General features: G+C 39.7%; 1 protein-coding gene across 1 annotated transcript in view; it reads right to left on the bottom strand.

Moving 5' to 3' along the window:
* The window catches only part of PARVA (parvin alpha), a 170,669-nt gene that overhangs the window by 19,087 nt on the left and 127,371 nt on the right, over positions 1–24,211 (bottom strand). The window contains exons 5-7 of the mRNA XM_032853497.1: positions 10,031–10,171; positions 3,473–3,588; positions 208–266 (exon numbers count right to left, since the gene is read on the bottom strand). Coding sequence (XP_032709388.1) covers positions 208–266; positions 3,473–3,588; positions 10,031–10,171 — 316 coding nt within the window. The remainder of the gene's footprint in view (positions 1–207; positions 267–3,472; positions 3,589–10,030; positions 10,172–24,211) is intronic.

The raw sequence follows: 24,211 nt of genomic DNA, 5'->3' as shown, positions 1-24,211 counted from the left end.
CTCCCCGCGTCCCCACCCAAGTTTGTATCTTAAGCATTGAGAGGCATGTTTTGAATGCACGGAAAAGGCTAAACTATGATCATTGGCTGAAGTCTAATCCCTCCTGCGATCCCAATAAATGAAAACTAAATATCAGCAAATGGATGAATTTCGGAGAAACATCTGTGTTCCATTAGAGGATCGCTGGCAACAATGGTGTTGACATACTCTGTGTTACCAGTTATTTCCTCTTGGATTTGCCGAGACTGGAGGATTCCTTCTCGTTTCTGAAACGGGGGTGGGGGTGGGAGAGAAAAATATGCTTTAGAAAAATACAAAAAAAAAAAAAACTGATTAGCATTCCTGATACTGAGAAAGTTACTGGTGTTTAAGAAATGAAACCCAGAGAGGAGATAGTGCCAGAAGCAAAACGAGGCCCCTGATTTCCTGGGACTGGACCATACCATTCATGCTTAGGCGCAATTAGTGTTTATTCCAAACAAGTTGGCTGTTTCTTGGACGGTGAATCTTTTTCTTTCTTTATTGGAAGACATTTTGCTGGAAGCAAACTGTTTGCCTCCTGGAGTAATCCGCAGTAAACCAAATGGAAATGAAGGCTAGGGTGTGTCTGCCCTCCAGCTGGGGCCACAGAGGGAAGTGAAGAAACACATTCAGCGGCCGGCGGGGCTGGGGGGAGAGGACGGAGGCCAACTGGGAGAATTTAAACAGAGGGAGAGTTTTTCGGTTTTGTTTTTGTTTTTAATGGATAAATAGGGGGGCTTTTCTGTGAGCTGTACAGCCCTCAGGTAACTGGCATTTTCTCTGAGAAAAGGGTAATAAGCACTCTGGAGGCCCTCAACGCCCGCCCACCCACCCACTCATCCGCTCATCCGTCTGTCTGTCCATCTGTCATCTGTCCATCTCCTCCCAGCTATTTATCTTTTCTTTTTCTTTCTTCCTTCCTTTCCTTTTCCTTCCTTCCTTCCTCTGTCTCTCTCTTTCTTTCTTTATGAGTCAGTGTCTTTCCTGTACAAGAATCTATGTTGGGACTGAGAGCAAATACTATGGAACGTCTGACCTAACTTCTGACCTTGAGGAATTTAGCGTAAAACAGGGTAGATGAAACAGGTATGTGAGAAAGATTTCCAAGAAAGAGTCTGGGTTTATGCCTGATGGTGCAGCTCCATTATTCTAGCAGGATCTCCCTTCACTCTCAAAAGCGTCATGCGTCAATTACACAGTAGTCCCAGGCAGACAGGAAGGGCTGAATGCGGGACAGGAGCAGGCACTTTCAGTGGGGACGGTCAGGGACCCCTTGCAAGGGGAGGGCATCCTTGAGCTGGAACTTAACAGGATACAGAGGATTTGGCCAGACACAGGGGAGAGAGCATTCCAACAGAAGGGATGGCCTGAGTGAAAAGGCAGGTCAGGAGAGCACAAATGGGTCTGGGAGGCTGTCTGAGGGCTGGCGGCTGCCATTACTCAGTGTAGAGTCAACTGCGAGCCGGTCTGGAGTTTAAACCTCATTGTGTGGGGATGGGAGCTAGTGAAAGGAGTGTTGGGGCTCAGGAAGACCCTCTGATAGGTGTGGGGAGGGAGATCCATTTCATCGGGTCTCTAAAGTCGTTCCCAGACACGTAGATGACAGCAGTTTGGGGATGGCAAACGGTTGTCAGGGCAAGTTCATCTGCAAAGGCAGAGAACAGTGTCCAGAAGGACCTCCAAGTGTTAGCATGTCAGCTGAAACCTGCCTTCTTGCCCTCTTACCCAAACTTCTAGAACCTTCTCTTCTATTCCCACTAGCCACAGAAACGAGTGTCCTTGCAAAATGCTTTTATGGAAGGAAAGGTAGAGCTGGATAAAGGCCAAGAGCATATCCACACTAGGTTAGGAAGAACAGATTATCAAAGTAAAAAAGGAAGTAAACAAGAAAAATAAGGATATCATTTAAAAGGGATCCAGTAAGGATAAATCAAGACTTTTTCCCAATTTGGCTTCAATGTGTGTATGATTTTTACACAGGGCTACTGGTATTTGTGTCCTTGTCTTGTGAGATTCTTTAGAGACATAAAAACTCATCTTCAACTTCATGCAGAATTCACTGCTTTTGTACAGGATGGAAAGGAATAACCCCTCACGCAGCTCCTGGATTCACCTTAACCTATTAATTGTGTCTGGAGAAGTCTCTCTGGGGCTCAGTCAGTGTCTTCTGGCTAATTCTGAGTCCTGCTTTTGTGCCTATTTAAGTCAACAAAGCACGACACCCCATACAAGCTGACACGCATGGGTACCATTCTGTGCTACCTTGTCCTCTCATGAGACCAGTTCGGTCCTTTTAGCTGCACTTAGCCTTTGAACCACACATTCTCATCTACTCTGACCCTCTGGTCACCCTCTCTCTGCTCCTTAGGTGTAATCTTGTCTCATGGCAGACAGGGCCAAAGATGACTATTCCTATTATATCCCCCTGATGTTTAGCAAGTAGGTCCTCAGAAGGTGTAGAAGAAATCCTTTATCACCAGGGCATGGCCCAGCAGTTGACCGAGGAGAGCCCTCACAACCTCCTTCCTTCTGTTAACTTCTGATCCCTGAAAAAGCTCAGCTTTTGTCCCGGAGACTTGGCCTGGCACCGTCAGGCCAAGCCTACCAGTCCTCAGGGCTCTTCCTCACCAAGGGATGGCAGAGCCGCCATACTGTTCTCTTCTCCAGAACCCTGGCTAACCAGAGAGCTGCTTATTAAGGGCGTTCTCCCTCGCAGCATGTTTACTTGAAAAGAACAGAAACAAGCAAACAGAATGCTGACCTTTCCTAAATGGCCATAAAGTTGGAAAATGAAATTGAATTTGGGTGTGTAATGGGGTTAGGAGCAGAGTGAGAGAGTTACAGGGAAAGAGCACACCCTCATTGTGGAAATTAGACAGCCATATGTGAATGGAAATTCCATCCAACAATCAGGGGAAGATGACCTGAGATCCCAGCCGTGCTTCTGTGGGCAGGTGAAAAGCAGCAGCGCCCTGAATACAGGCAAGGCCAGTCAAGGGCTCTCTCTCAAACACACACACACACACACCCCTTCACACACATAGGTGTCTGTCTCTTCCCAATGCCTGTGCCTCATCTGTTTAACCAAAAAATGATTCTCCATGGCTTGTAGGGTCTAAACACAAGGCATACATCTTTTCTCCTGACCCTACTGCACACACCTCACCCCCTCCAATACACGGACACCCTCCTGACAACAACAGGTAAACCCCAGGCACGTGCCCCACACAAGGCTAGCCCATACTCAAGCCCATCAGTTATTGCACGATAACTGATCGCTGCCACACGCATTGGACACTGCGCTCACATCCCTTCCCGCAGACAGCACATCAAGGACACTCAGCATTCATTCCACTATCCTTGTAATAAGCTCCCCAGGCTGCCTTAGCTCCCACACAAAGTCAGCCTCTATCCCCCTTTAAGGACGCAGATGTTTGTCGTGCTGTCTTACCTGGACCACGACCACTTGGATGGAGACATGATCTGGGAGTCGGATTGGTGCCCGGAAATACTGGGACAGAGCAACCAGCAGATGCAAGATGGCTACCAGGCTCTTGGCATGAACAGCTGAAATAGGATTTTAAAATTAGAGAAGGTTCTTCCAGATCCTAGGCAAATATAAGCAGATATTTAAAACGTAGCAGTGCCATACCCAGTGCACCTTCTCTCCTCCCATCCCCGCCACGAAGGATCTCACGGGCCTCCCCTTTTAGGCCCCCTCAGTCTTGGCCAAGTCCCATGGAGCTGCTGCTTGGATCATGTTACTTTTGGATTTCCCATATAGCGCCTCTCCACTCTAATCCAAGTTTCCAGTAGGGACCCTGACAACTGCTGAATTTTGAGATCAGATCAGCCCTCTGCCATCCCCATGTTTTTGCTCATTCTATCCTAATAACCACGAGCATGTCTGCTCTGCCCGCTCTTTCCCCTCCCCCTTGACGGTGAACTCTTTGGGTTATCCCTACTCCCCGTGTCGCAGGGCTCTACCCCAAGCATATCCTCAATAAATTGAGCACTGAGTCAGGAACACTGGGGATCCTTTCCTTTGTTCAGGGCTTAGAGTCCCTCGAGGAAGGCACGACACATCTAAAGGGCTTTGTTGGTCTTCTGAACACCGTGTATGGTCTGTGTAGGCAGGGCCCCTTAGGGAAGGGCTGGGAGATGATGTTTATGACCCAAATAGCTTCTGTAGCTACAGAGCAACGGGCTGGATGTGAAACCACTTGTACTAGGGAAGGGTAAGCCACCACTGAGTTGTAGTTTTTGCAGCAGCCGAGAGGAGAAAATGCTATGAAAACGCTGTGACGGAATGGGTATACACGCGGTCAGTTCTCTAGAGCTTCAGTTCTCACTTGACAAGCTCTGTATTGTTTTTTTTTTTTTTTAAGATTATTTATTTATTTATTGGACAGACAGAGATCACAAGTAGGCAGAGAGGCAGGCAGAGAGGCAGGCAGAGAGAGAGAGAGGAGAAAGCAGGCTCCCTGCCGAGCAGAGAGCCCGATTCGGGGCTCGATCCCAGGATGCTGGGATCATGACCTGAGCTGAAGGCAGAGGCTTGAACCCACTGAGCCACCCAGGTACCCCTCTGTATTGGTTTTCTGCCTGCACGACCTTGGGTAGGCCATTCAAGGCCTCTGGAGCCTCAAGCCGCTCATCTTCGCAAATGGGGATAACAGTATCTATGCAGAAATACAAGTTGTAAGAATTTCCAGAGATAACGTAGACAAAGCTTTCAGCACATAGCAGGCTGTGCTATGGAATGGTTGGAAGGGTTGATGCATTTTTTTTTTTTTTATTATAACTCAGGAGAAAATACCTGGCACCTAGGCCATTAAGTCATGTCAACCATCTCCTCGTTCTTTCGCCTAAAAGGAAAGATTCACCAGATACCTTACCTGCCTTCACAGTCCTACCAGCCTCATGGGTTTCTCTTTATAGGGGGGGGGCACTTAAGGGAAGAACCAAACATGCTCATTTTGTGTACTTAGCCCACACTGGATCCATTACCAGGGTGTCATTCTCTCTGCCCTGGGACTGAGGAACCCACTTCAGCAGAAGTCTTAAGAAATCGCCAAGAAAAGGAAGTGACTCAGACATTCCTTGGGCACTCATTAGTGTTGCTTGTTATCACTGCTGTTTCAAAGAAGGCTCTCCACTGAGAGCAGCAGCCCCACACCCACACACAGCAGACGATCTGCTCCTAACTCAGCCCTCCAGAAGACATTTTTCAGTTCTGGGCTTTTGGGCATCGACCACAATTTCACCCACAGTGACAGCCTCAAAAAAGGCTCCCAGTATGGGAGTGACCTACTGTCAAGGAGGGCTTGCTGCTGGGGTGAGGCATCACCGGGTTTGCCTGTCTGATCAGAACTGTCATATCCCTGGCCTGTCACGGAGGGCTGTAAGGACATTGGCTAACTCTGCTAGAGGAGGTGTGGTCGAAAAGCTGGCTCTTACACACGGGTGACCTGTACTTCATCTTGACCATCTCACTAAGCAGCACAGAGCTGTTTCATAAGCACCATACAGATGTCAGTCTCTTCTGATGAGGGTTCTGTCCCCCGGGGAGTTTTTTCAAAAGAAGTAATTGTAGTTTCTCTCTGCCTCTTTCTCCCCTCACCCCTACACACACACTACATGTGCAGATATGTTAATTATTATGTAATATATCATCATTAAAGAATCCTGGAAAACACCATGTATAACCACCAGAGGATAGTTTAGACCAGTGGTTTTCAAAAAACAATTTTTTTTATTAAGCAGAGAAACCCTTTGTTTAAAAGCCATTAGGCAAAACAGATGAGAAAAAAAAAGTACAAATGCTCCCGTCCCCAAGTCCTAACTGCAGCCCACCCACGGCTGGCGCTCTCCTCCCTGATGCCTGAGTTCCTCCTGGCAGATCATGAGGTTGGCCAAGCATGGTTTAATAATCACGGCTTTAACAAATTATGGTATATCCACACAATGGAATAGTTTCCATGCGCTGAAGATCACTGTTGAAACAATGTAACTATAAATATTAATAATGTAATGTTAAACAGGAACAATAGAAATAATGGAAATATACACACTTATGGATATAGAGATTTATTTATTTTTTTAAAAGATTTTATTTATTTATTTGACAGAGAGAGATCACAAGTAGGCAGAGAGGCAGGCAGAGAGAGAGGGAGAAGCAGGCTCCCTGCCGAGCAGAGAGCCTGATGCGGGGCTCGATCCCAAGATCCTGAGATCATGACCTGGGCCGAAGGCTTAACCCACTGAGCCACCCAGGCGCCCCTGGATATACAGATTTAAGCACATATACACACACATATGCACACACATACACACACACGCTTGTGGCCAAGACTTAGAAAGGAATATTAAAAAAATGAAAACATGGTAGTTTCCTATTTCAAAGTTTTCTTTAGGCTAAAGATATGTCATCTTTTTCCATTAAGACAAATCCTAACAACCTTTGCATATTTGGGTGCCCACCTCATTGCCACCTCTGAGCATGTCTCCTGGTCTCTCCTTGACACTAGACAGAATCTGAGCCACCATGATCTGGCGCTCAAGTCAGGAAGGCAATGTACAGATTTAGAGCAGGGCCAAGGCTCTGCTGTATAAACTGGGCACTCAGCCACTGTACCAAGAGCTGAAAAATTTCCAAGAAGCTGCTGAGCTAGAAACAGTCCTTCAAATAGGAGCTGTGGCGGAAATATAACCCGTGCCATTTTTCAGAAGGTAATTTAACAATACGTATTATGACCTTAGAAATGTACATATACTTTGGCCCTAAAATCCCATTCCTAGCTTTTAGCCTAAAGAAGTAACTGTGGCTATGAGCAGAGAGAACTCATCAGGCTGTTTATAAGGGTGAAAAAAAAAAAATCTCAAAACCCATCATTAATTAAACTGCTTATGATATACCATGCAATGTCCTGTTACATAATGTTAAAAGTGACAGAATATTTAATGATTTGTCAAGATTTACATCTTCTAAACATATACAGACTGAGCTCATCTTTATAAAAATAAACTCTATTTACAAAAGTACACATTTATTTTCCTCTTTCTTATGCCACTGTGTAAGACTTGATGGAGCACACCGCCGGGATGATGGTCCCTATCTCTGGGTGGGCGGCTTAGAGGAACAGCATGTGCAGGCTTAGTGCACAGGTGCCAGACTCTCTGGCTCTCATTCCCGGCTCCGCCACTTACCATCCATGTGACCTGGGACGATGATACTCCTTTAGCATATATTACTGTGCTTAGTAATCACCAGTCACTCTTCTAGATTTTGGGGACTCAGTAGGGAAAAGACAAAAATCCCTGACCTCATAAAGCTTACATAAATTGTTTCTTAACTTCTCTCTGACTCTATTTTCCCATCTGTAAAATGGGCATAATAGAATTCTTAGATGAGTGAGGATTACAAGTATCAAAGATGTAAACTGCATAGAATAGTATAAAGCATACAGAAAGCACCATAAATATGTTAGATGTTTATATTTAAATGTCTTTTATCTTTGTAAATTTTTAATAACAAAAATTGTTGTAAAAAAAAAACAGGAAAGGAAGATTTTCCTAAAGCCCTAGATGAAATGCCTTGGTAACTCATAGCTGTCCCTGCCACCTTTATCCTGACGGGAAAGGCGATACAATGTCAAACAGCCAGAGAGGAGAACAGGAGGGATGGAACTTGCCTCTAGGAGTGGGGCCCAGCACATTCCTTACAGAAGAAGCCAGTGCTGCTTGTAAACAGGCATCACAGGGAGCTGGCCACTGAGATAATTATCTCTCTGACCTAGTAATTCAGCTCCCTTTTGGAAATCTATCTGACAGGAATAATTTGAGAGAAGCAAAAAGAGACACAACTTAAGACATTTGACTTGGCCTTATCTGATAGGAGCCATAGGCCAGCAAACGTCTTGATAGGATCAACGTCAACATAGGGTTTAAATTTACTATGGGATTATCTATCCCATGAAATAGAAGCAAAAGTAAGTACAAAGACCCCATGGGAATATAGGAAATATCTAATATTAAGAGAAAGCAAAATACCAGACTGTATGTGACTTCATCAAGGAAAAATAGGCATGGATATGGACAGTAGTGGGCAAAAAAATGGAAATAGCTAGATGAGAATGGTAATACAGGGGACTATTGTACTCACACACATCTCCCTGTAAGAAATGAAGGTAAATGCGAACCAAACAAATCATTAAAAGCCACTGAACACAATGGTCTTCTGGGGCACCTGGGTAGCTCAGTCAGTTAAGTGTCCAATTCTTGGTTTCAGCTGAGGTCATGATCTCAGGGTTGTGAGATTGAGCCCCGGGTTAGGCTCTGTGCTCAGCACTGAGTCTGCTGGAAATTCTCTCCCTCTGCCTCTCCTCCCACTCATGCATGTGCTTGCTTGCTCTCTCTCAAATAAATAAATCTCTATTTATTATGAAGGTTTTAAAATTTATTATAAAGACTTATTTATTTGAAAGAGAGCAGAGCAAGAAAGAACACTTGGGCGGGGGGCAGGGGCAGAGGGAGAAGCAGGCTCCCCACTGAGCCAGGAGCCTAATGTGCGGCTCCATCCCAGGACCCTGGGATCATGACCTGAGCCAAAGGCAGATGCTTAACCGACTGAGCCACCCAGGCGCCCATAGATAAATCTTTAAGACAAAAACAAACAAACAAAAAACCCCATTCTTCTATCTGTCTTTCCCAAACTGGGTTCCCTAGCAAGTTAAGAGGTGTTTTGTTTTGTTTGGAGGGGTACATGGAGATGGTCCATATTCAGGGAGCAGGAAGTAGAATGAGATGAAAGGAAGTGGGGCTCTTCATTGGAAGACTTTTAACGCTCGTGACTGTTGTGGAGTTCCAAAATGTAGCTGCAGCTCCTACACATGTAATCAAGGGCTCTTCCTCTCCCCCCGCACCCCCAACACTATTAGCAGACCCTGGGGCAGCATCCAGGGCCCAGCACTTGGCCTCTCCTCCTGCTCCTGGGTGTTTGTCAGGCAGCGGATGCCCCACTCCAAGCAGCGTGTGCTGTGTGCGCCAAGATGTAATTACACAGCAGGAAACACGCGGCATCTCCCCTCCAGTGTCAGATGCTAGAAACTCGCTGAAGAGGTTGTGTCTGGCAGCTACTGGGTCTCTAAGTTGAGGGGTAAAGATTTCCTTTTCTCTCCCAAGTTGGAAAGGCATGCTTTGTTTTGTTTTCTGGTCTTGGTGGGGAGGGCAGTTGTCCATTCTAAGTTTTTATAAACTGGATACAACAAGGTCTAGTACTTAACCCCTTGATACTTAACAGCAGAGAACACCATCTAGATGATTTTATCAATCTGAATTCTTCTTTTCATCTATTGCAAAGAAGAAAACAACCCTGGACTCCCTCCGAGAAAGCTGTTATTGCCACTGGGTTCACCAGATTTGCTGAAGTAACGCTGATTCTGTTACGGACTCATAGTGTCCGTAGCAGACTGGCGGGCCCTTAAGAAAAGAATAGGCCGTTTACATTTTCCCAGGTCCTGGAGCTACACTGAGTGTGCAGCCTGAATTTGAAAATCCCGTTCCAGGGCCTGCGATCTCAGCCAGATCTTTGACCCTTTTGGAAAACAGAGGGCTGAGAGGAAGGTCATGGGCCTAAGAACAGAGTCAAGTCCTCCCCACCCCACTCTGCTCAAGAAGTAGGGATCCTCACCTCCTCCCCCCTCTATGAGTTGGAGACACAGCTTTCTCGAAAGGTTGTGCTGGGGCTCAGGGGGAGCTCAGTCAGGAGGAGTCACCTCCTCCTCCTGGTCTCCCATGAGCTTGCTACAAACAGCCTTTCACAGAAGTGCACACCGGACTTGGTTCTTTTCCCAGCAGTGCAGAGGAGAAGTTCTCTGAGGAAGGGCACGTCTGGCTCAATGCTAAATGGGTTTGCACCCCCCACCGCGGGCCTGCCAGCTCCCTGGATGGCCTCTCAGGGAAACCGAGGGGTGGGGACCACAGCCCCATCCTTCTTTGTGAAACTCACAGTCCACGTTCCACTTGATGCTCCTGGGAGGAAGCTTCAGGGTTTCGTTGATCTTCTCCAGGACAGTCTGCAGCTTTTGCTTCTGAGCTATCTCGGACTGGGTGACTTCGGCAACATTCAGCTTCTCGCTCTCAAGCTTCTCTAGGGTGACAAGGGGGAGAGAGAGCAGCCGTTACCTCCAGCCACAGACCACCCCAACTCACGAGTTAGCTCGCTCATTCATTCCCTCCCATGTACACCTGCGCTCGCACATCTGCTCGCTCCACCAGTGTATACGGAACACCCGCTATGTGAGGGACACTGCCCTCCCCTCAGCCAATGGTGGCACTGGTGACACCAGCATGGTGAGAGCTTGTGACTCTCTTGAATCCCCACGTGATAGGCTCCCGGGCGCACAGAAGTGGGGCATGTAACCCAGGCTGTCATAATTGAACCCTTCTCCACCATTCTGGATTCTTCCCTCTTTTCAACGCTGCCTTCTCCAAGTGTACTCTGGGCCCCAACTAGAAAGCCTTGTGCGCCTCCCCTGGGCCTTTTGCACATTTCTGTCCCGTGCGTATAGGTATGTGTCATGCTGAATCACATTTATCTGTTCTAAGCACCTTTTTCCTTATAAACCCACCTGGAATGTAACTTATTTGATGTGTCCTGTTTCATAAATTCTAAAGCATACTCCCCTCCCCCATTTTAATGCTCTGTTATGAAATCAGAGCTCCTTCAAATTAATGGCATTCTATGGTTGTGGTCCGCCAGGTGGAAGACAGGAGCTCTCGCTGCTTCATGTGGGTGCCTTGGGTTCTAGCTCTTCACAGTGTGGCCACTTTCTTGTCTCAATCAGCCTAAAAGAACACTTTCCAAAAGTAGGAAATAAAAATTCTAAGGAAAAAGAAAGCTTTGGGTAATAGCAATTTAAGTGATTTTTCTTTTCTTGAGTGGTACTTGTAAAATGGTATATTTTAAAATCAATTGTTCTTGAATGCAATGGCATAACCCCTTAATACTTACAGACAAAACAGTCTAATCATTTCATTGGTCTGAATTTTTATTAAGACAAATTTTGGATTTCCGAACGGGAAGTATTAACTGCTACTGGATTCACCTAATCTCTCCACAACTCCTTCAGGACTGATAGAACCGACACTCTGAAAAAGGTTTAAAATGTCTTTTTCTTTCATTTTTAAGGACTACCCTATAAAAGAATTAAACTTTATGCCAATGGTTCCCCCCATTGCTTATATAATATCTTTTATTTTTCAGTAGTTGTAGCTTATCCAGATCAAATATCCCTCGGGTAATTCTTTGAAGATGAGATTGTCCACTGGAGAATTTCCACAGTTTTTGTGGATTTAAGAATTCTTTTGTGCACCTGGATAGAATGGGCTCAAGCTCTTCTCATTTTTGGAGGCCTGAGTGTTCTCCTTCTCTTCTCTTGGGTTGCTTATGGCCATCATTCTTTATTTCTAAATGTCAGGGATGTAATAAGCCTATATTTAAATGTCTTCCTCTTGATTGTTCAAATGTGAAGAGACCATGTGTGCCTTTTCTATTTTTAGGCTGTGAATTCTTATCTTGGATCCTCTCCTACTGAAGAAATGGCAAGTTGTTTGTATCTTATGTTGCAATCACAATTTTGGTAGTTTGGTAGAGGCTGTCCAAAGTGCTAGGTTAAGGAACCTTCTGAAACCTTCTCTTGGCTAAGAAGAAAAGATCACCAGGTTAGGATAGTGATGAGTGTCTTGGGAGAGCGCTTGGGGTGGGGGGTGGGTGAGGGTAGGAGTGGCAGTGTCAGAATCACTCTCCAGCTGGCCATGTTGTGGTACATCATGGCCTGTGATTTTTCATATTTATAACCTTCTGCTGGCATTGGACTTCTTAGGTCTCTGAGTCTGTTTTCTAGCTCACTGACTTTTTTTTGCACTGTTGTCCATTCTGTTCTCATTTTTTAAAAAATTGAATTTTAGACATTACCTACTAGAATACTCTTTTTTTCTGTTTTTGCTGTTATTTTTGTCACAATAGTAACATTATGATGCTTTCTTCTTAAAATTAAGAAAAGTTTGATTTTTAACATCTGGCATTATTCAGAAGGAGACTTTTTATGGTTTGCTTATTTCTTTTGCATTACTAATTTTGAAGAAAATGTAATTCTGCTTTACTTTTTTTTCTACTTTAGTTATGCTTTGGGTTTTTTGCTTTTAATTTTTGTGGGATATTTTATTTTAGGCACTGATATTGGTATAATGTGGATTTGAGTAGATAGAATATCTTGAAGTAAACTTTTTTAATAGTTTTAGGTGTATCTTTTCATGTTCACACACACAGAGTTCTCTCTCTCTCATTCTCTTTTAATGAAAGTGAGATTACAATGTATATATTTTTCTGCTACTTTTTTATTCATTCAAACATTTATTATGAGTATCTAGGTCAACATATATGGATATAATTCATTTTTTGGGTACCTTTTGACCACCTTTACCTACTCTGTCCACCCCAACACCTTACTTCTGGCAACCACCACTCTGTTCTCTTTATCTATGAGCTTTTTTTAAAAAATAAAAATTCAACATATAAGTAAGATCATATAGTATTTTACTTAGCATAGTGTTCTCAAAGTCCATCTACGTTATTGTAAACAGCAAGATTTCAGTCTTTTTTATGACCAAATAATACTCCACTCTATAAATATACATATACCGTGTCTTCTTTATTCAATTATCCATTGACAGACACTTAAGTTGTTTTTGTATCTTGGCTCTTGTAAATAATGCTCCAGTGAACACAGGGATGCACATATCTTTCAATTAGCGTTTTCATTTTCTTCTTTAGACAAATAACCAGAAGTGGAATCAGTGGATCATATGGTATTTTCATTTTTTATTTTTTTTTAAAGATTTTATTTATTTACTTGACAGAGATCACAAGCAGGCAGAGAGAGAGTTGGAAGCAGGCTCCCCGCTGAGCAGAGAGCTTGATGCGGGGCTCGATCCCAGGACCCTGGGATCATGACCTGAGCTGAAGGCAGAGGCTTTAACCCACTGAGCCACACAGGTGCCCCAATTCATTTTTAATTTTTTAAAGAACCCCCATACTGTTTTCCACAGTGGCTGCACCAGTTTACATTCTTAGCAACAGTGTATGAAGTTTCCCTTTTCTTCACATCCTTGTCAATATTTATTATTTCTTGTCATTCTGGTACTAGCCATTCTGGTACTAGCTCTTCTGACTCATGTTAGGTATTATTGTGGTTTTGGGTTGCCTTTCTCCAATGATTACTGATGTTGTGCACCTTTTCATGTGTCTGTTAGCCATCTGAGTGTCTTCTTGGGAAAAGTGTCCGTTTAGGTCTTCTGTGCATTATTAATTTCGAATGTCTCCCTCCCCCCCACCTTTTTTTTTTTTTTTTTTGCTGTTTAGTTCCATAGGTTTTTTTAAATTTTGGTTTTTAACCCCCAAAAAACCCCCCCCCCCCCCCAACTTTGGTAGGTTGCCTTTTCATTGTGTGGATGGTATCCTTTGCTGTGCAGAAGCTTTTAATTTTGATGTGGTCCCACTTATTTTTGTTTATGTTGTCTTTGCTTTTTGTGTCAAATCCAAAAAAACGACCACTGAGACAAATGTCAAGGAGATGACTGCCTAAGTTTTCTCCAAGGAGTTTTCCGGTTTCAGGTCTATGTTCAAACTTAAAGACCCATTCTGAGTTAGTGTTTGTGTATGTTGTAAGACAGTGGTCCATTTTCATTCTTTTGCATGTGGCTGTCCAGTTTTCCCAATACCATTTATTGAAGAAACCATATATTCTTGGCTCCTTTGTCATAAATTAATTGGCCATAAATGTGCGGCTTTATTCCCAGGCTCTCTATTCTGTTCCATTAATGTATGTGTCTGTTTTTATGCCAATACCATATTGTTTTGACCACTGGAGCTTTGTAATACCGTTTGAAATCAGGGAGCGTGGTGCCTCCAGCTTATTCTTCTTTGTCAAGATTGTTTTGGCTATTAGAGGTCTTCTGTGGTTCCATACAAATTTTAGGATCCTTTGCTCTATTTTTTTTTTTTCTGGACAATGTATCTTTATTTCTATCTATCTATTTATTTTCATTTGCATATAATTGACACAAAATGTTATAATAGTTTCAGGTGTACAAAAGAGTGATTCAGGGATGCTTGGGTGGCTTAGCTGGTTAAGTGACCGCCTTCAGCTCAGGTCATTATCCTAGGGTACTGGGATAGAGTTCCACATTGGGCTCCCCCTGCTCTGCAGAGAGTTTGCTTCTCCCTCTCCCTCTGCCTGCCACTCCCCCGCTTGTGCGCTCTCTCTCTCTCTGTCAAATAAATAAATAAAAAATAAATAAAATCTCTAAAAAATAGTGATTCAACAAGTTTACTATGCTATGTTCACTACAAATGTGGCTACCATTTGTCTTGCTACATCTCCATTACAACATCATTGACTATATTCTTTATGCTGTGTCTTTTATTCCCATGACTTATTTCATAACTGGAAGCCAATTTCTCCCCCTCCCCTAATTCTGTGAAAACTACCATTGGAATCTCAATAGGGATAGGATTGAATCTGTAGATTGCTTTGGGTAGTACAGACATTTTAACAATATTAATTCTTCTAATCCATGAACATAGAATATCCTTCCATTTGTGATATTCAATTTCTTTCAGGAATGTCTTACAGTTTTAAGTGCAAAGGTCTTTCACCTCCTTGGTTAAGTTTTTTCCCTGGTATTTTACTCTTTTTTGATGTGATTGTACAGGAGATCGTTTTCTTAATTTCTTTCTGACAGTTTCTTGGTATATAGAAATGCAACAAATTTTTATGTATTGATTTTGTATCCTGGAACTTTACTGAATTTGTTTGCTAGTTCTAACAGATTTTTTGGTGGAGTCTTTGGGATTTTCTCTATACAGTATCATGTCATTTGCAAATAGTGATAGCTTTACTTCTTCCTTGCCAAACTGGATGCCTTTATTTTTCTTGTCTAACTGTTCTGGCTAGGAATTCCAATACTATGTTGAATAAAAGTGTCTAGGGTGGGTATCCTTGTCTTATTCCTTATCTTTGAGAAAAAGCTTCCAGCTTCTCACCATTGGGTATGTAGACTTGTCATATAGAGCCTTTATTATATAGAGATACATTCTCGCTGTACCCACTCTGTTGAGAATTTTTATCATTAATAGATGTAGAATTTTGTCAAATGCTTTTTCTACATCTGTTGAGATGATCACATGATTTTTATCCTTCATATTGTTAATGTGGCATATCACACAGATTGATTTGTGGATATGAAACCGTTCTTGCATCCTTGGAATAAATCCCATTTGATCATGTGTATGATCCTTTTAATGTATTATTGAATTCACTTTGTTAATATTTTGTTGAGGATTTTAAAATCTATGTTCATTAGGGATATTGTTGCCATTTTCTTATGGTGTCCTTGCCTGGTTTTAGCATTGGGGTAACACTGGTATTGTAAAATCAGTCTGGAAGTGTTCCCTCCTCTTCTATTTTTGGGAAGAGTTTGAGAAGGATTGGTATTAATTTTTTTTAAACGTTTGATAGAATTCACCAGTGAAGACATCTGGTCCTGGATTTTTGTTCGTTGGGGACTTTTTAATTACTGATTCAGTTTCCTTACTAATAATCCGTTTGTTCAGATTTTCTATTTCTTCATGATTTAGTCTTGGTGAGTTGCATATTTCTAGGAATTTATCAATTTCTTCTAGGTTGTAGAATTGTTGGTGTATAATTATTCATAGTAGTTTCTTATGGTTCTTTGTATTTCTGTAGTATCAACTGTAATATCACCTCTTTCATTTCTGATTTTGCATCCTCTCTCTGTGAGTCTGTCTAAATGCTTGTCATTTCTGTTTATCTCTTTAAAAAAAAAAAAAGCTCTGGGGCACCTGGGTGGCTCAGTGGGCTGGGGCACCTGGGTGGCTCAGTGGGTTAAACCTCTGCCTTCAGCTCAGGTCATGATCTCAGGGTCCTGGGATCGAGCCCTGCATCAGGCTCTCTGCTTGGCAGGGAGTCTGTTTTCCCCTCTCTCTCTGCCTGCCTCTCTGCCTACTTGTGATCTCTGTCTCTGTCAAATAAATAAATAAATAAAATCTTAAAAAAAAAAAAACAGCTCTTAGTTTCACTGATCTTTTCTATTATCTTTTTAGTTTTGAAACATGTCCCTATAGGATACATGTCTCATTCAAACATATGAGTATCTTTCTATGTCAGTATGTATTGATAAAACTCATTTTAAAAATCTACCTAATTATTATGGGACATAACTTATTCAACCATTCCTCTGTAGATACATAGGTTATAAGCCACTTTTTCCCCATTTGTATTAAAGTTTCAATAAATGCATGTGTGGGTGGGCATGTGTGTATGTTACCAGCTGACTACTGCTAGTTAAAAGAAAAGCTGTTGCCTTACAGATCTTCTTCTTAGAGTCATCTTACCAAATCTCCTTATTAGTTCTATTATTGTTTGAGTTTTTAGCATTCTCTGGGTATGGAAATAAGTTAAAACATAGTTATCTCGATGTTATAAGCTTTTATCATTTATTTCAATTTCATGACATTTTAAAATAAAAGATTTGAGAACCTCTTCCACTATTTCTATCCCCTACTTTATTTTTAAAATTCTCAACCCCCCAAATTTAACAGATCCACTCAAATATCCTTATAGTTAAATAGTAACTGCACTCATTGTTGCTAAGTATTTACAGATAATTTCTTTCTCAAGACTCCTGGTTTTTCTCTTTTGCTCTTTATTAGGCTAATTTCAGCTTGCTACATGAAAATTTTCTACTGCTGAAATTTTATTCTCCCATGAAATTGTTTCTTTCATGTTTCTATAGTTCTGCAAATTGTTCATCATTAGTTTAACTTGTAAAGTAATAGGCATGACTTTGAAGTAGGATGCTATTTAGAAAATTTTCTCAGGATTATTTTGTGACTCTTTCACTTGTTTTTGAATTTAGCATCCCAGTATGCTTTTGGAGAAATTATTTTTAGAAAACAATGAAATAGTATTCAAAAGTTTTGAACTATCAAGACAGGGTAGAATAAACTCAATTACTCTGAATGGTAGAAAAACTGAGATGTTCCAAGAAACAGAGTTTCTATATATAACATACTATATTAATGTAACTATTCTTCAGAGACTCAGAGTACATAAAATACTCTTTCCAGTATGAGTGATTCCTGAGTTATTACATTTGCATTTTCCAAATATACAGAGAGGCTTTGTTAGAAAATTTTTTTTAATTGTATCATGGCCAGAGAATTTGGTCCGTATAATAATATGTTTTTTTATGGACATATTCAAATTCTGTAAGTGTTCCATATGCAGTTTTCTGAAAAAGAAAGAATACTCCAGTTTTGGTAGGCTGGTTAATTGTATTCTCCAAATCTCTATCCTTATGAACTTTTTTCTTAATGTGTTTATTAATAGGTATATGTTAAAAATCTAACACTGTGATGGCAATTTATGATGTCCCTATAATTCTGATTGTCATTTTTATACAGTGATGCACAAAAAAATAGGTTTAAAGTGTCTATATTTTAGGTTTAAAGTGTCTGTATTTTCCTAGTAGCTTTATTCTCCTCAATATGTAGAGACTTTCTACAGTAATTCTTTTTGCCCTAAAGTCTGTTTTGTCAGATGTTAAAATAGTTACCTCAGCTTTCTTTTAATTAGTATTAGTCTAGTGTATGCCATTATTTCCACTCATCAAACCACCCTAATGTGGAGTTTGAACTCACCACCCTGAGATCATGACCTGAGCTGAGATGAAGAATCAGGTGCTCAACCTACTGAGCCACCCAGGTACCCCTAATTATTTCCACACTTTAAACCATTCTTTGTCCTCATAAATTAAGAGCGTCTCTTGTAAACAGCCTGTAAAAAAATGTTGGGCTATCTAGTCTGACAATCTCTGTCTTTTAAATGGATAAAGTCAATTTATATTGAAAGGGTTCATCAATATACCTGGATTCACTTCTACCAACTTACTTTCAACTTTCTATTATTCTGCTTTTCTGGTTTTTTATCCACCCTTCCCTCCTTGCTTTCTCTTGGACTAAGGTTTCTATTTTCTCATTTCATTTTTCCCCATTGCTAAAAGGGAGGTTTACACTCTGTTTTATTATTTTAGTGGCCACCCCCCCAAAATTTATCATGTGTATTTAATTTAATAGAAATAATACAGGCTTTCTCAGTCTGACTTATTGCACTTAGCCTGTGTACTAAATAATACGGGGGCTTGAGATACTTTGACTCTAGTCATACTCTTCCTGAGCTAAATGCTATTATTGGTATTTTATCTTAATTTTTAAAATCAACAAATTAGACATCATTTTGATCATTTATATTCATTTAATTATTGCTTTCATCTACCCACCATGGTGATCTTTTTTATTGTAGATATAGGTTTTTATTTCATTTTATTAAAAAATTTTTTTGAGTAGAGTTCACACAATGTTACATTAGTTTCAGATGTACAAAACAGTGACTCAACATCTCTGTATATTATGCTATGCTCTCCACAAGTGTAGCTACCATCTGTCACCATACAGCACTATTACAATATCACTAACTATATTTCCTTTACTGTATATTTTATTCCCATGATTTACTCATTCCATAACTGGAAACCTGTATTTCCCATTCCCCTTTGTCCATTTTTGCCTATCCGCTACCCCTTCCTTCTGGCAAGCATGAGTTTGTTTTCTGTATTTATGGATATGATTCTGCTTTTTGTTTATTCATTTGTTATGTTTTTTTACATTCCACATAAGTGAAATCATATGATATTTGGCTTTCTCAGTCTGACTTATTGCACTTAGCCCAATACCCTCCGGGACCAACCATGCTGTCACAAATGGCAAGATCTCAACGTTTTTTCATGGCTAATATGCCACTATATATACATATATACACACAACTTCTTTATCCATTCATCTATCAATGGGCAATTGGGTTCCATATCTTGGTTATTATAAATAATGCTGCAAAAACCACTGGGGTACATAGATCTTCAAATTGGTATTTTTGTTTTCTTTGGATAAATATGTAGTAGTGGAATTATTGGATGGTAGGGTATTTCTATTTTTAATTTTTTTGAGGAAACTCCATACTGTTTTCCACAGTGGCTGCACCAATTTACATTCCCACCAACAGTGCACAAGGGTTCCCTTTCCTTTGTATGCTCACTAACACTTGCTATTTCTTGTCTCTTTGATTTTAGCCATTTTTAACTGGTTTAAAGTGATACCTCATTGTGGTTTTGATTTACATTTCCCTAATGATTACTGATGTTGAACATTTTCTCATGTATCTGCAGACTGTCTATATGTCATCTTTGGAAAAATGTTCTATTCAGGTCCTCTGCCTATTTTTAATTGGGTTATTTGATTTTCTTGGTGTTAAGTTGTATAAGTTCTTTACATATTGTGTATATTCATCCCTTGAGAGATATGTCATTTTCAAGTATCTTTCTCCTTTCAGTAGGTTGCGTTTTTGGACTTTTGTTTTTTTCTTCACTGTGCATATGCTTTTTGTTTTGATGTAGTCGCCCTAATTTATTTTTATTTCCCATATCTTAGGAAATATATCTAGAAAAATGTTGCTATGGACAATGTCAAAGAAATTACTGCTTATGTTCTCTTTTAAGATTTTTATGGTTTCAGGTCTTACATTTAGGCCTTTAATACATTTTGAGTTTATTTTTGTATGTAGTGCAAGAAAGGGTCCAGCTTCATTCTTTTGCATATTGCTGTCCAATTTCCCCAACACCGTTTGTTGATGAGACCATCTTTTTCCCTATTGTATATTCTTGCCTCCTTTGTCATACCTTAATTGACCACATAGGCGTGGTTTTATTTCTGAGCTCTTTATTCTACCTACCATGTGACCTTTGCCCATCATTTTTTGTTACTTTTCAGATCTTTGGGTTCATTTTTCTTGTTCTGGAATACATCCTTTAGAGATACCTTTTAGTGAGGGTCTGTTGGAAATAAACCCTCTTAATTTACGTTTGCTTAAAATGTTTTCATTTTCTCATTTAAAAAGTTTTCAAAATTAAATTCAATTAACATATAGTGTATTATTAGTTTCAGAGATAGAATTTAGTGATGCATTGTACTCACTATATCAAGTTCCCTCTTTAATGCCCATCACCCAGTTACCTCATCCCCCACTTGCCTCCCCTCCAGCCACCCTCAGTCTGTTTTCTATAGTTCAGTCTCATTTTTAAAAAACAGCTTTTTTTCTGGGTAACTTATAACTTGGCATTTTTTTTTTCTGAATTTTGAAGATTTCATTTCAATATGTTTTGGCTCTTGTTCCTGATGAAAGATAGCTTTCACTCTGTTGTTACTTTATAGGTAATCTATCTTTTCTCTCTACTTTTAATCATTTCTTTATTTTCAGTATTCCTTACAAAGGTTTCATTATAAAGTGTGCAGGTATAGATTTATTTATCCTCTTTGGGAATCTATGAGCTTCCTTAATCTGAAAATTCATATTATTGATCAATTCTAGAAAATTCCCATTCATATATCTTTAAATATTGCCTATTACTCATTTTCCTTACCTTCTCCTGCTAGAATTGTAATTAGCTATATGTTGGATTTTCTTAGAAAATCTCTTTTAATTCTCTTTCTTATTTTAGGCACTATTGTCTCTCTAAATTGTCTTCTGGGTAATTTCTTCAGTGCCAACTTCCAGTTCACAAATTCTTCCTTTAGCTATGTCTAATCCATTGCATTTTCTAATGACTACTTTTTTGTTTTCATATCTAGAAGGTCTGTTTGATTCTCTTTCACATTGACTTGTCCAATTTTGATAGCTAGTTTTTAAAAAAAGATTTATTTTAGAGAGCAAGTGAGCATGGGGGAGGGGTGGAGGGAGAGGGAGAGAGAGTCTTAAGCAGACTCCATGCTGAACACAGAGCCCAACTCAGGGTTTGACCTCATGATCCTGAGATCACGACCTGAGCTGACACTTTGCTGGCTGCACCACCCAGGTGCCCTTTGGTAGCTATTTTTTAAAAATCATCCTTTCACTAGCCTTGTAAAATTTTTGTTTTGACATATTTAAATATATTTTATATTCCAGGACTGATCAGTAGCTAACGTATAGCATTTGTGGGATGAATTTACAGTTTATTATTCTGTTGATATTTGTGCAAAGTGGCTTGCTTCATATGTGTTTCATTTCTGATTTTTAGCTTTTTTGGAATTTTTTGTCTGGGAGCTCTTTGTGACCTGGGTTTAAAGTTCATTCCTCTGAAAGGACATATGTTTTCTTCTACCTTGGGAAGCATTAATAATCTGGAATAACTTTTAACTATATTTTAATCTTGGTGGTTTTTTTGACAATATAGCAAACTTTAATTTTTATTTTAATTATTTTTATTTTTAATTGTACAGTTGACATATTAGGCTTGATGAACAACGTAGTGATTCAAATAATTATGTAGATTATGAAAAGCTCACCATGATGTGTATCTATCATTGGTCACTATATAAAGTTAGCCCAATATTATTGACTATGTTCCCCATGCTGTACCATTCAACCTCATGATTATGTATTTTATAACTGGAAGTTTGTACCTCTTAATCCCCTTCAACTATTTTTCCCATTCCCCAAGCCCCCTCCCCTTTGGCAACCATCAGTTCTCTGTGTTTGTCATTCTGTGTTTTTGTTTGTTTTATTTTTTAGATTCCACATATAAGTGAAATTGTATGGTATTTGTCTTTTCTGACTTATTTCACTTAGGATAATATTCTCTGGGTCCATCTATGTTGTCCCAAATGGCAAGATCACATTCTTTATAGCTGAATAATACTCGATTGTGTGTGTGTGTGTGTGTGTATCACATTTTCTTTATCTTCTTATCCATTGATAGACACTTAAGTTCTTTCCATAACTTGGTTACTGTAAGTAAAGTTGCAGTAAACATAGGGGTGCATATATCTTTTCAAATTAGTGTTTACATTTTCTTTGGGTAAATATCCAGTAGTGGAATTATTGAATAATAGGGCATTTCTGTTTTTAATTTTTTGAGGATCCTCCATATTGCTTTTCACATTGGACGTACCAGTTTGCATTCCCACCAAGAATGCACAATGGTTTCTATTTCCCCATGTCTTCTCCAACACTTGTTGTTTGAGTTATTTTAGCCATTCTGACAGGTGTGAGGCAGTATCTCATTGTCATTTTGATTTGCATTTCCCTGATGATGTGATAATAAGTATGTTTTCATGTGTCTGTTGTCCATCTGTATGTCTTCTATGGAGAAATGTCTATTCATGTCTTCAGCCATTTTTTAATTAGATTATTTGGTTTTGGGTATTAAGTTGCTGAATTCTTTATATATTTTATATATATTTATATATTTTGGATACTAACCCTTTATTAGACACATCATTTGCAAATATGTTCTCCTATTCCATAGGCTGCCTCTGAATTTTCTTCATTGTTTCCTTTTCTGTGCAGAAGATTTTTATTTTGATGTAGAACCAATAGTTTATTTTTTTGTTTCCCTTGCCTCAGGAGATGTATCTAGAAAAGAGTTGTTATGGCAGTGTCAGAGAAATTACTGCCTGTACTCTCGTCTAGGATTTTTATGTTTTCAGGTCTCCTATTTAGGTCTTTACTTCATTTTGAGTTTATTTTTGTGTATAGTATAAGAAAGTCATCCAGTTTCATTCTTTTGCATGTTGCTGTCCCCAGCATTGTTTATTGAACAGACTTTTTCCCATTGGATATTCTCACCTGCTTTGCTGAAGACTAACTGACCATGTATTTGTGGGTTCATTTCTGGGTATTCTATTCTGTTCCATTTATCTATGTGCCTATTTTTGTGCCAGTACCATACTATTTTGATTATTGCAGCTTTGTAATATAACTTGAAGTCTGGAAGTGTGATACCTCCAGTTTTGTTCTTCTTTTACAAGATTGCTTGAGCTATTTGGGGTCTTTCGTGGTTCCATACAAATTTTAGGATTGTTTGTCCTAGTTCTGTGAAAAACGTTGTGGATATTTTCATAGGGATTGTATTAAGTCCATAGATTGCTTTAGGCAGTCTAGATATTTTAATAATTACTTGTTCTTCCAACCTATGAGCATGGAATATTTTTCCATTTCTTTGTGTTGTATTCAATTTCTTTTACCAATGTTTTATGGTTTTCAAAGAACAGGGCTTTCATCTCTTTGATTAAATTTATTCCTAGGTATTTCATTCTTTCTGGTACAATTGTAAATGGGATTACTTTCTTAATTTCTCTTTCTGCTCCTTCATTATTAGTGTATAGAAATGCAAGAGATTTCTGTATATTGATTCTGTATCCTGTGAATTTACTGAACTCATTGATCAGCTTCAAGAAGTTTTGGTGGTCCTTAGGGGTGTTTCCATATAGTATCATGTCATCTGCAAATAGTGGAGGTTTTACTTCTTCCTTACCAATTTGGATACATTTTATTTCCTTTTGTTATCTGACTGTTGTGGCTAGGATTCCAGTACTATATTGAATAACAGTAGTGAGAGTAAACATCCTTGTCTTGTTCCTGACCTTAGGGAAAAAGCTGTTTTTCTCCACTGAGTATAATATTTGTTGTGAGATTTTCATATAAGGTCTTCTATTATGTTGAGGTATGTTCTCTCTAGACCTAACTCTGTTGAGGGTTTTTATCATGAATACATATTGTACTTTAGTCAAATGCTTTTTCTGCATTTATTGAAATGATCATATGGTTTTTATCCTTTCTCTTATTGATGGCAGTGTATCACACTGATTTGTAAATACTGAACCACCCTTGCATCCCAGGAATAAATCCCACTTGGTTGTGGTAAGTCATTTTTTTCATGTATTGTTGGATTCAGTATTTGTTGTGCATCTATGTTCATCAGAGATATTGGCCTGAAGTTCTCTTTTTCTGTGGTGTTGCTATCTGGTTTTGGTATCAGGGTAATGCTAGCCTCATAGAATGAATTTGGAAATTTTCCATCATCTTTTATTTTTTGGAATAGTTTGAGAAGAATAGGTGTTAACTCTTCTTTAAATGTTTGGTAGAATTTGCCTGTAAAGCTATCCAGTCCTGGACTTTGGTTTGTTGGAAGTTTTGTGGGTTTTTTTGTTTGTTTTTTAAGATTTTATTTATTT

This window comes from Lontra canadensis, unplaced genomic scaffold (assembly GCF_010015895.1).
Source record: "Lontra canadensis isolate GAN:19392208 unplaced genomic scaffold, GSC_riverotter_1.0 scaffold7, whole genome shotgun sequence".
NCBI lineage: Eukaryota > Metazoa > Chordata > Mammalia > Carnivora > Mustelidae > Lontra > Lontra canadensis.
This window is presented reverse-complemented; position numbering and strand designations above follow the sequence as displayed.